General features: G+C 44.0%; 1 protein-coding gene across 3 annotated transcripts in view; it reads right to left on the bottom strand.

Annotated features, from left to right (window-relative positions):
• CYTH1 (cytohesin 1) overlaps nucleotides 1–13181 on the bottom strand; it is a 765922-nt gene that overhangs the window by 239338 nt on the left and 513403 nt on the right. For all 3 annotated transcript variants that reach the window (XM_085617468.1, XM_085617467.1, XM_085617469.1), the window contains exons 6-7: nucleotides 3127–3207; nucleotides 2302–2414 (exon numbers count right to left, since the gene is read on the bottom strand). In XM_085617468.1, coding sequence (XP_085473594.1) covers nucleotides 2302–2414; nucleotides 3127–3207 — 194 coding nt within the window. The remainder of the gene's footprint in view (nucleotides 1–2301; nucleotides 2415–3126; nucleotides 3208–13181) is intronic.

Raw genomic sequence — 13181 nt, 5'->3', positions numbered from 1 at the left:
AGATAACTACCCCAAAATACACATGTAAAAAAGAAAACAATTTATAAAGGTTAACAATCATAACATGGTCCTTTATTGCTATCTCGGGGTTCTGTTGATAACCACTCTGCTTCAGGCTCGTGGTTTATGTTTAATGTAAATATTGGACCATATTACATGTATGCCTGTAATGTATACTATATATAACTAGATATAAATATTAGAAAACTGTTTAAAAGATCTCTCTCCCCCAAAATAAAAGAAATAGAGGGTGTTGGGTGGTCTTACCCCCACTCCCCCTGGTCCTTAGGGACACACGTATATATACACGCACGGCCCCCTTAAAACATGCAACATATCAGGCATGAATCTATATATAGGGAATATTTCACCTAAAATGTAATTCACACATTCATATGTATACATTTTAAACTTGTGCCACAGGGATACATGTAAAAGAGGCCTTTGCCCTAGATTTCAAATTTGATATCACCATTGTCAGTCACCATATAGTCTAGGTTGAGGCTGCGGTGGCCAGCCTCACCCAGAAACAAGATAAACTTTAAGTGTCTGTCCCATCCTTAGACCAGACCTTCAATTGCACAAAAACCAGGTATGAAATGGAGTGCGTTAAGTGGGCTCCAATGATTGTTGGTGTCTGTGAAAGTAACAACGAAGGCTAATCCTAATATGCTAAAGGGGAGAACATCACAGCTTTGCCAAGTCACGCGACATTACTTGACCCATTTTCCTCCTTCCTTTTCCCTCTATAGTTATTGAATGTGAGGTCAAATTAGAAATATCACAATGTATGAAACACAAGGTCCTTTACCCTGCTCAAGCTGGATTACGTCTTCTACACAGAACAGAGTTCGGGTTAGTAGTTTCTCTTTCAAGATCTTCTTTCAGCAATAACTGACACCATCACCTCAACCTACTTTAGCAACTCCAAAACTGGGAGATGAGAGGCAGAGCTCCGTATGTCTTTCATACTAACTGCTATATCACAAGAGTTGTATCTATTCTTTTTTGTTCTACTCTTAGAAGTCTATCATATGAAGTTTCCTCTGGTTACTAGCTATGCCCCACCCGGTTTAATTTAATTTTTCCTTATCTTTGTTATGCAGATAATAACCATCTCTTTATTTGGTTGGATAACACAAAGGTCCCCTCAAGTTGCTCTTGCAATGTGGACGGGTCTCAACTCTAGGAAATGGAACCCCTAAAATATTGAGATTCTTGTACGAGGAGGCTCCACTTCAAGTGGTCCGACACGTGGTGGCAAAACAAAATGGACTGCACTTCCTTTCCTGCTACAACAGTTTGCAATCTAGGCTTTGTCTAAAACAACAAACTAACATGCAAGACACAAATTTCTTTCGCTGCTTTCTGAAGTTACAAAGCATATGTAAAATTGCTCTGCTTCTATGAACAGATTGATGCAGATTCATAGGCTGGCGGGTGACTGCCTCTCTTGCACTGTCCTAATATCTTACAATTTCAACTGACACAAAGTGTTGCCACCTAACTCATCCTTGCACTCACACGTAGACACCTCACCTAAAAAGTGGTCTACACTGGCTCGTTGGAGGAAGGAGAGTTCTTTCCCTTCAGGCGCTTTCAGATTGTCTACAAATCAGGCTGCTTTATTCTTTAAACTCCTTTTAATTGGCACGTTTTTTCTTGCTCCTATTTTCATCTGCATTTCTTCTCTCTATCACAACTGTTCATAGAGTCTGCAAAGACGACAAGACCCTTTCCTACTAATGCTTGGAATAGGTTGTTGCTTGCTCGTCAGAGTCAACTACACTTGGATATTTGCTAGGAATGTTCTTATTCAGCAGAATTCCAGTGTTTGAATGCCCATCTCAGGGAAGCTGTCAGGCTTTACAAAAAAATGTGTCATAATCACTGTGTAAATTGAGAAACTAAAATAACATTGAAACTTTCTTACTTATGATCTGACTTTAGATAACACTATTAAGTTCTGTGAACCCCAAGACTGTGTGTCAGGGACTTACGGGTTGATACATTTTAGGTTGCCTTCTTTTTAAGCTTGCAACAAATATAAACTATAAGAAACAGATAAACATTCTAAGAACTTTGCAGCATCTTAACAAAACAGCCACATTTCTAATTCACACAAAAAGGTATGGATGGACAAGGAATCACCATATCATGGACACTATATCAAAAGCACAACATGCACACAATGCAAGACTCATGCAAACAAAGTGATTCTATCTGACAGTATATATGGCACATGCAAGACTTTTTATACTGTCATTAAGCGAGATGCCTCCAGGATGGACTGGCACATACCTGTAGACTGAAAAACACCAGGATTACACTGGCAGTACCGCTGAGCAAATGCTTCCATCATACGGTCGATCTTCTGGGCTTCTCCAGGCAGCCGGAAGCTCCATAGGAACTGTCTGTGGGTCAGAAGTAAGCAAATAATTAAAGCATGCATCTACAATGTACTCCCTCTGTGCGGAGAATACCTATACCTTCATTGTGCCTGGACTGCCAACACACTACTCAAATTTCTCAGATCTTCAGTATGCCTAGAGCTCTTGCAAGCTCAACGTCTAAAGAACTACCCATATGCTGCTGTGTTGTTCTGTGCTTTCCACATGCTCCTTGATCTACCTCCAATTTTCATGTAATTTCAGGTGTGCCTTCACCTTCCCCAGTTTCCTCATTTTGCCTGGACCTCCCCCACTCTGGTCTACCTATAGTTCTAATGTGCTCTGCCATCTCCCTGGACCTCTCCATGTACTACTCAGCCATCCTGCAGTAGTCACAATCTCAGCCTGCAATAGCTCCTCATGTTCTTCAGTCTATCTACATGTCCCACATGCTTCTTAGCTCATCTGGTCCCTCAAACTGCTGCACTATGTGCCACATAATACAATTGTAACAAACCTAAGGAATCTCCTCCAGGAACAGAATTCAGCACATCCACTATTCTGCACACTTTTCCAGGCAAAGCGTGCCCCACAATGCTACATCTCATCTTGCGCCTGAACATCCACCATACGAATCCAAACAGCCTTCCTCTTGAAATTTGTCTTCTTTCCAACTTATGTTCTTTCCACAATTTTTAGTATGGAAGCAGATGACCCTTCTAAGCTGCCCACTTACCTTAGAGCCTGCACCAAGTTGAGGTCCATGAATTCGTGCAGCTCTACGAATGCATGTAGGACCTGGATGTTAAAGTCATCTCTAGAAATAGAAAGAGAGTTCAGGTAATGAGAAAACTACCATACACATTGACAAGGTAAATTCCATCATGAAATATTTCACCATGACATCTTTAATTATCCTCTTTCACCCGGACAGCCCTGACCCTCTGTTAACATGCCAATTACCCACAACAGACAAACACAAGGGCCACTGATCAAACTAATGGAAGCGCCTGCCTCAATCTTCTTCTCAAGAGCAACCAATGTGGCTCTCACTAAACATCAAGACCATGGCCATACCTTTCACAACCACAATAGTCCTCCCACAACCCAAAGACACTGGATCGGCATCAACCAAACATTGGGCATGCGCAACTCTAGGTCAGCAGCAATCGCTAAAATCTAAGACAAGAGGTCCCCCTCAACCAAAGACATTGGCCTTCTCAAAGCAAACATATGAATTATCCCACCATTAGCAATAAAAGCTTCCCTGAAATATATATTTTTTTAAAAGACAATGATATGCAATAAAACCAAGAGTAATCGTCTTATTTAACCAAAAATTCATAAATGCTATGCTTACAATGAGAAAAACTGGATGGCAGGCAAAATGAGAGGAGCTCCACTTGCCTGGGGTCAGGACCATTGTCTCTTTCTTAAAGGATGTTCATAGGCATTGGGAAGCTGTGTTTGCCAACATTTTAAACAGTTTTCTTTAAAAAAAAAAAAAAAAAAAAAAAAAAAACCTAAAGAAATACTTAGCATTCAAGGACTTGCCAATGGCAAGACCTCACATTTGACAGCCGCTGCTGTTTTAGCCTGGCTTACAACGTAGCTCTCTGCTCAATCTAGGATTCATTCTTTGAAGCCCGGAGCAGCGAATCAGCTTCCAACTGAAGACAGCAATGACAGCATAAAAAACTAAATAAAACACAAGGAGGAACAGCATGGGGGTGAGGTGTAGCTACTATAAAAGGCCAAATGATCAGCTAGCTGACCAGCAGGCTTAATATCTCTACAGTACTGGGAAACCCAAAAGGATCACATACAGAAATAACACCAGCTATATAGGAGAATTTTAAGGAAAATTAAGAACCTAAGTGTAATTAGATAAAGGCTACCATCAAACAAAGTCTGCTACAAAGTTAGCAACATCGAAGAGTTAAAGACCAGTGCAGCACCAGCGCAGCACAACAGAACCTCACAGGACAGGACTGGGGGATCAACACGCACAGTCAACCGGCCCTGCCACCGCAGTATCGTGTTGTTGTGCCATCACAGCCAAAGCTAACTAAGAGGTTGGGAGGAACGAGAAACTCCCCGCAATACAGAGACAAAGAGAAGAAACCATCACCAGCACAACACCACTAATAAATGTCAAGAGACTGAGGTCTCGGCTGATGGCCTGCCAAACATTATCACCAAGTTCCAACTTCTGAAGAACGCAGGCGCCGCAATCTACTCGATAATCATACCAATTGCGGGGCTGCCAGTCCCTCTCACACCAACCATCTTCATACAAATGAGAGTTCAAACTTCTAACCGAACTCCATACTCAGACACTGGAATAGCGCTGGTCTCCACACTTGATCTTTCGAACAGTGTGCCAAACGACAGTAAGTTAATGCTGGGGAACCCCCGGACAAAGCAACACGGGGGAGCCCCCAGAACCACGTTAAGCCAAATGAGAAAGAGGACTTCAAGCTGGACCAGAGTTTTAGCAGAAATAAATCCAACAACCAAGCAGCGGGCCAGGGAGAACTAAATCCAGATACAAGCAAACACACAGACAGCCATTAACTTAGAGAACCCCAACAGGATCCCCAGCAATCTGAGAACCAGCCCTTCAGCTGCACAATGAGGCGAAGTCCAAGATGTGGTCCCCCTAAACAGACCCACAACACAATCCAACAGGAGGGTGAGGAAGGACCGACATGGCCGAAGACCACTGGACTCCGGCAACGAATGCTACTGAAGCAGAAACAGAATTCTCTGACTGAACACAAGAAAAGGGGAATGAGCTGTTGAGTCTGAAACTGCATTAAGACAAAAGGCTTTTCTTAGTCTCGGGATGAGGGCAACAACTGTTAAAATCTAAATGGAATTCTACTTTAACCAGTTTTAAAATCCTGGAATAAAACACAACCCAGAGTTTCTGGGTAACTTTTTAATTTTAACACCAAGACCTGGCAATTTGATCAGTAAATCAGGGTACTTGATTAACGTTGTCACAGGCACAAATTTAATTGTCTAGTTACCATATTGGCTTACATGCTTAGTGCATCAGCAATCTATTGTAGTACCTCTAGAAGGTGCAGGATCACAAATGTAATGTAATGTAATGTAATGTAAGATCTATTTCTATAGCGCTACTACCACTCCAAGGAGTATCTTGGCGCTCACCCAACTCAGCTGAACAAGTTGGGGGGAGTAGATCAACTTCACGCTAAACACTACATATTTAGACCATTGCTATGCAGGCTGTCTCGGTCATATGAAAGACCCAAGTTTTTAAAGCTTTCCTGAATTGAATTTCGTCTGGCAAGGAACGAAGAAAGAAAGGTAGCTTATTCCAAGCTTTTGCCCCCAACACAAAGAGGGATTTACCACCTTTGGTTGTTAGCCTGAAATTAGGAATGACCAGGAGATTTTGACCCACAGACCTTAGACAACGTGTAGGATTATAACGTCTAAAACCCTTTCGTAGATATTTAGGGCCTTGATGGTGAAAAGCCCTGAAAGTGATGAGGAGGACCTTAAAAAGGATCCTCTTTGCTATTGGGAGCCAGTGGAGCATATTCAGTGCTGCCGAGGCTGATGATCTACGAGGCCAGCCAAGTACCAGACGGGCTGCTGCATGTTGGACCATTTGTAATTTATGGAGTACCGATTTATTGGCTCCAGCATATAAGCTATTACAATAGTCCAACCTGGAAGTAATTAGAGCTACTGCCACAGTTTTCCTAGCTGGTAGTGGCAGGAAGTCAAAGAACTTTCTCAGAGCTTTAATTATGTAAAAACAACGGCAACGGCTTGCTGTTTGAAAGATAGCTGATTATCAAACTTGATGCCTAGGTTCCGGGCCAATGTAATGGTATCAGGAGGGGCTACTTCTTTGTCAGGCCAGCAACCTATCGGGGAGAACACAGAATCTCTGTTTTACCAGCATTACATTTAAGGTGATTGTCGGTCATCCATTTAAATGTCGCTGTCAAACACTCTTTGAAATTTTCTTCGGCGTCCACCCGATCCCTGTCTAGTACTAAAATGAGTTGGGTATCATCAGCATACGAAATTGTACTGATATCAAAGGAAGCGATCAAATTTATCAGGGGAACCATATACAAATTAAAGAGTATAGGGCTTAAACTTGAACCCTGAGGGACACCAAAACTGAGGTCTTTTGCTTCAGATTGATACTGACCCAGTACTGTGATTTGGCGTCTGTCCCTGAGAAAGTTTCTCAGCCAGGCCAAGACAATCCCAACCACTCCTGCGGCAGCTAGGCGGTCCACTAAGATGTTATGTGAGACCGTATCGAAAGCTGCCGACAGGTCAAGTAAAATAAGAACAGCCTTCTTTCCCTGATCAATAGCCAAACGAAGGGTTTCAGTTGTAAACAAAAGGTCAGACTCGGTGGAATGTCCAGATCGAAAGCCTGACTGATTCGGATGGAGGATATCATTAGCTTCCAGAAAACTCGTCAGTTGATTATTCACAAATTTTTCAGTCAGTTTGGACATCACCGGCAGCAGGGAGATCGGTCGTAAGTTGGAAAGAGTCGTTGGGTCGGCGAGTGTCTTCTTCTGGAGCGGCTTAACAGCGGCAAGTTTCCAGTCATTAGGGACATCTGCCGTTGCTAACGATGAATTGATGATACCATTTACGATGGGGTTTATGACTTCTGCTAGAGATTGTAAAACCCGGGGAGGACAGGGATCGAAGGGGGAACCAGATTTGCTGGTGAGAATTGCTTTGAGGGAGTCTAAGAGGGAGACCGGAGTGAAAGTATCCAGACAAATTGCGGGTTTCACCTTCTCTACTCTTTCATCCTTTTCTGAGAAAGAAGATGCTGGAGGAAAAGTTCTCACAATAGCAAGAATTTTACTATCAAAATAGTCAGAGATTTCGTTACAGAGGTTCTGGGATGGCGGAATCTCTTGCACAAGGACAGAAGGATTCATAAAGTCCTTAACTATTTTAAAAATTTCCTTTTGCTCTTGGGCTGCCATAGTTATAGCCTGGAGATAGTAAGCTTTTTTAGCTAATTTTATATTGGCATGGTAATTTCTTCTGGCCTTCTTAAAAATGTCACGGGCAGTGGTCTCATAATGCCTGCGCCACCGGCGTTCCAAAATTCTTAGATTACCCAGTTCTACTCTCAAGGCAGATGTATACCAAGGGGTCTTCCTATTAGTTTTAGTCGGGTTTTTTATGTTTGCGGGCCCAAGTTGATGGCCCATCATGTTTATCCAGTCGCAAAAATTTTGGTTATCTGCAGAGGTGTTGCCTGTGGGCGCCGGAATGCAAGTTACAAGAGCTTCCAACACATCAGGTCTACTGGGTAATTTTTTCCAATTAGGTTTATAAATCGAATTTAAGGTAGTGGTATTATTTAGAGTGTTACCCGAAGAGTTGGGATTTAAGGAAATATGAAACGGAATAAAATGATGGTCGGACCAGGTCTGAGGACATGGGGATTGAACTGACAGCCTGGTGGAATTAGAACAAATACAGTCTAATAAGTGCCCTCCCACATGAGTAATTTGTTGAGTCAGAAGGGAAAGTCCCAATATATTGATAGTGTCCATAAAGCAATCAACTCCTGGAGCCGTAGGGGAATCGAGATGCAGATTTAAGTCGCCAAGTAAAGTGAAGTTCGAAAATCTAAGCACCAAGTCACTTAAGGCGTCTCCTACAGTTTCAAGAAACTCCTTCGGGGAACCAGGAGGCCGATAAATAAGTGCACCCGAAAATGTAAAAGATTCGTGGATCCCCAAGGAAAATATCAATACTTCTGCTCCCTTGATATCAGCAAGTTCATAAGAGGAGCATTGTAGTGAACTACGATATATGATAGCAAGGCCACCTCCCCGTTGTTCGGGTCTGTCCAAACGCTGGATAGAAAAATTCAGCGGAAGGGCTATGGCAAGATCAGGGTTACACCATGGTTTAAGCCATGTCTCGGTAATCAGAAGCCAGTCAAGATTGTTGTCAAGAATGAGCTCATATATATTTGGATCAGTGGATATACAACTGACATTGGTTGAAGGAACAGCAGTTTCCTTTCAATATTTTGATGCCGTTTCTCCTGACAGAGTGCCGGAAGGGGGAACAGGTTACTCCCGACGGCAATTGACCAAATTACTTTTCTGTGTATTTCTGAGTGTCGTTAGCGTCTCTGTCCCTTCAGTTCTACAAATCAGAACCCCTCCCAACGCATGCTAGCAGAGCATTACCTCCATAAAGATATCACCATGAAAAGATAAACTGCAGAAACTTGAAGGGATTTTATTTATTTCAGTTTTTCTACTGCGCGAAACAATGGCCAGATGTACAACTATCTGGTTGCAAATGATGTTCAGTATTTTTGCAACCAATAACCGACCTATATAGGAATAAGTCGGATCCTAAAAAACGGAATCCTACGTACCTCATGAATATTTATGATGTAAGACAAACTGTGACTCACTAACAGCTATCAAAGCGATGGTGCCCTGCTGGGGTAAGTAGACCACCAGCTCTGGGATTATATTTCGATAAAGTACATTTTTGGGGGGGGCAGGGGAGGGAATGCAAACCCTTTTCCCGAAAGAAACCAAGTTATTTTTTTTTTACTTTGTTTGGGAGTTTAATGGTCCCATGGGCACCTTCCTACTCCCAAACTTTTTTTTTAATTCACAGAACGGAACAGGTTCCTTACGGAACCCTTCCCTTTTGCGCATTGGTTACCATGCCAACTTGCGGGTCCGTTTGCTTTTTGAGGGTAACAACCAATATTTCGGTCAAAAATTATTGATACATATGGATAGGACCCTTCTAAAAAGCAATTCCTTACTCCTTTCTAAACCCATTCAAAAAGACAAAAAGAAGTTGCCAACTCTTAAAATAGATTCAGTACATTTCTTAAAGAGGTTTTTCAGTCCGAAACTCTGAAAAGCAGCATTTGCGACTGAAAAACTGCTTTGTACATATGGCTGTACTGCGGATGAATGTGACGTTTTGTTAAAAAAATGGTCAAGAGATTTTAGAAAACACGAAGTGTACCAAAATAAAACAAATTTGCTTAATTTTAATATTTATGAAATAGCTTGTTTTAATAGCATAGAAGCTGATTAACTGTTTTTATTGTGATGTACGACCTAGGCCAAAATAACCTACGTTGACATTTCATTCAGGGCTTGATGAGTTTACCAATTCCAATCTTTATTTCGACCATTTGGTCATAAAAGATGCACATACAAAAAAATCACATGAATTCTGTCAGATTTGTTAAAACATCAATACATGATTTTAAGATCAACACAGACAATAAAAACAGTTATTAGAATTGAAGTGATTCTAAAATCTACCCAGCATTTTTTAAAAGACGAATACGCGTATACCAAACATTCGTAAAGAATTTGGAAAGTGCAAAAACGGTTGGGCCAGAAACATCGGATTTTAAAATCCTGTACATAGGTGTATATTCCCTGCCACCCAAATTCTTAATCAAGGGAAGCAGCCAATGCTTTCTGGCTGCCTTGTAGGCTGGGCAGAAAAAGATCACATGCAAATCATTTTCCTCTTTATCAACGCAAAGAGGACAGTATTTGGTGGAAGGGACTTGTAGCCAGGTGCTTGAAAAGGACCGAAAAGGCAATGTACTGTATCTCCACTGGAGAAATAACTTTCTGGTGAGTATGGGATATATGGGATCGAAAGCCTTCTCAAATCTGTAGAGATCCTTAGTTTGCAGGAATATGGAAGAGAGGGACCCCTCTGTCTGGGTAGCTAGGGCCCTTGCCCTTTTGTGTTCGTGATACAGATTCGCCAGGGATCTCTTAGAGATTCCTGGTGCTACATTCGCTGGTTCGGTCCACAATTCAGGGAGCCCCAGATCGGTGCAAATTGACTGGATATTTTTGACCCAGGGAATACTGAGCGCCTTGGGGTGCTTTAATAGTTCGGCCAATTCCGCCCTATAGTCGGCGAGATCATCGCTGCTCCATAGCCTGCGCCAGAAGGCAATGGGTCTTAGACTTATCTCGTCGGCAAGTGGCCGTAGCCCTAGATCAAGCCTCAGAGGAAGAAGTGGAGTGCTAGGGGGAAGTGCGGTTATTTGTCTTATAAACCTATTTTCCGTGGAAGACAGGTTCCGACATGGAATGTGGCCCCACAATTCAGCCCCGTACAAGATCGCCCCCCTGGCCTGGGCTTTATATATCTGAATTAAGGCCCCCAGTGGGCGGTAGGTCGAACCAATCATCATCCGGGATATACCCCCGGTAATTTGCACTAATTTAAGGTTAGCCCTGCTCTGATGGGTCCCCCAGATCATATTTTCGTTGAGCGTCACGCCGAGATATTCAAACGTGGCTACTCTTTCCAGCCGCACTGCTCCCAGTTGCGGATTCGGGCGCTGTTTGGGGCTCGGATTCAATACCATATATTTGGTTTTTGTGGCGTTGATTTCCAACCCTCTATCCTGGCAGAAGGCCACAAAGGCATCGAGTATCCTTTGGATGCCCATGGGTGTTTTAGATATTAACAATGTGTCGTCCGCGAACATTATTGCGGGCACACTGTTGCCGTTTAATTTGGGGGTATCTGTGTAGTCGGTGGCGTTGAGATGGGCGATTACCCCGTTGACAAAGAGGCAAAACAGGGTCGGCGCCAGCACACAGCCCTGTCTTACCCCTCTGCCAACGGGGAATCTGTCAGTCAGTTCCCCCGACCTCCCACACCTCACCTGGGCATAATTGTTATGATGCAACCTCTGCAAGGTCAATAAAATATCTGGTGGTACGCCCATCCCTGCCAAGATAATCCAAAGTTTTCCCCTGGGCACGAGGTCGAAGGCGGCCCGTAGGTCCACGAAAATCGTGTACAAACTACCGCCCTCGAACCTCACTGTCCTCCAATAGACCAGGTTCAATCTAAAAACCTGGTCCACAGTCGATACCCCTTTCCTAAATCCTGCCTGATAGGGACTGAGGGCGCCCACCTCCTCTATCCAGTCCTGGAGCCTATTCAGGAGAACCCTGCCGAACAGCTTCTGCGCTACGTCTATCAAACTAATCGGTCTGTAGTTGGCTGGGAGGAGGGGGGATCCCTTTTTGAAAATCGGGACCACCTCAGCCCCCAGCCAAGTACTAGGGATTTCCATCCCACCGAGGATACCGTTAAAAAAAGAGCAGCGAGGTAAGGCGCCCAGACGGTGGGCTCCTGCTTGAACAGGTCTCCCGGTAGCCCATCCAGTCCAGGCGCCTTCCCCGAAGCCAGGCCTGAAATAGCAGCAGTGACCTCACTCAGTGTTATTGGATCCGCCTGAGGGCCCAGCCTCTCCGGTTCGATTGGCGCAGGGAGTTCTCCAGACTCAGCGCTATATAGGGACTGGAAGTGGGCCTGCCACACTCCAGGAGCTATGTTAGGCTCCACTGCCGAGTGTAGACTCCCTGATCCCCCATTCACAATTCTCCAGAACAGGCGTTGATCTTGAATTGCTAGGGCCTTTGTAAGTTCTTCCCACAGATTTTCCTCCCATTCTATTTTGGCCTGAGCAAGAAGCTTCTTGTAAGCTTGCCTGCGTTGCTTAAGGCGTTCCCCTCCTGTGCCCTCCTTAATTGCTCCAAGGAGTTCTGTTTTGGCCCGTCTACAGGCTACATTATACCATTGTGTTTTACCTTGGCACCTCTCCCTTGGCTTTCGTATGTTACGAGTAAAGTGGGGTGCCGCAACTTTTATAAGTTCCTCATGGGCAACAAACAGTTTGCTCCTTATATCTATTTTATTTGCCACACTGTCAAGATCCCCAACAGTTTCCAGGATGGGAGTAATCTCTGCATAAAGCAGTGGGAGTTTATCCTTGCTTGTGACCATATGCTCCCACCTAATTCTTCTCCTACTGTTGTCTATGAGGAGCGTGGGGCGATTCCCTTCCTCATGGGTCACTGGGGCCTGAGGTGCTGGATGAGCAAGGTCTAACTCGAGGGCATTGTGGTCACTGTCCAACCTGTCTATTACCCTGAAGTCCTGTATTGTTGACCATCTCGCCAATTGGACCAGGACATAGTCCAAATGAGACTCTCTTCCCCGCCGATTGTAAGTATTTTTGCCTGGTATATCGGATTTAATTCGCCCATTACACGCTCTGAGTCCAAACCTTAACGTAAGGGCAGTGATTTGCAGTGCCAGTGGGGTCCAAGCTTTCGGAGATGGCACATCAACCCGTGGTACTGCCCACCTAACTTCTTCTTCTGATAAGAATCCTTCCTGGAGGCCGGGGAGTGGCTCAAAGTGAGAGTTAAAGTCCCCACCCACCACATAATATGAATCAATCGACAGTTCAGATAAGAAGTTCGAGAGTTCATCAAAGGTCGATGATTCTTTTGCCATTCCCATCGGCCTGGAATAGATGTTGACCAGCAGGAGGTTAGCTTTGTTTGGCCATGTTAATAAGACCGCAAGGATGTCATCAGAGTTGAATGGGAGCCGTGTGGCCACACAGCCCAGGTGCGCAGCAACCCACGTCGTAAGGCCCCCTGATGGGCGGCCTTTGCCTTCCCACCTTGCTGGGATGAAAAATGACGAATAGCCTTGATGTCCATAGTCCTCTCTGGCCCAGGTTTCCTGGAACATGCATATATCACCAGTTTCTATGTACTTTGCCCAAGCCGGGTCTTCCAGTTTGTTAGCTAATCCCGCGATGTTCCAGGAAATTATCTTCAAATGTTCGGAGGTGGCAGATGCCATACCATGAGGGTTGGAGGAGGTGAGTCCATGCCGCACTTCAAATGCGGGACCTATAGTAGG

This window comes from Triturus cristatus, chromosome 7 (assembly GCF_964204655.1).
Source record: "Triturus cristatus chromosome 7, aTriCri1.1, whole genome shotgun sequence".
NCBI classification, from domain to species: domain Eukaryota; kingdom Metazoa; phylum Chordata; class Amphibia; order Caudata; family Salamandridae; genus Triturus; species Triturus cristatus.
The sequence above is the reverse complement of the archived record's forward strand: the minus strand, read 5'-3'. Positions and strand labels throughout refer to the sequence as shown.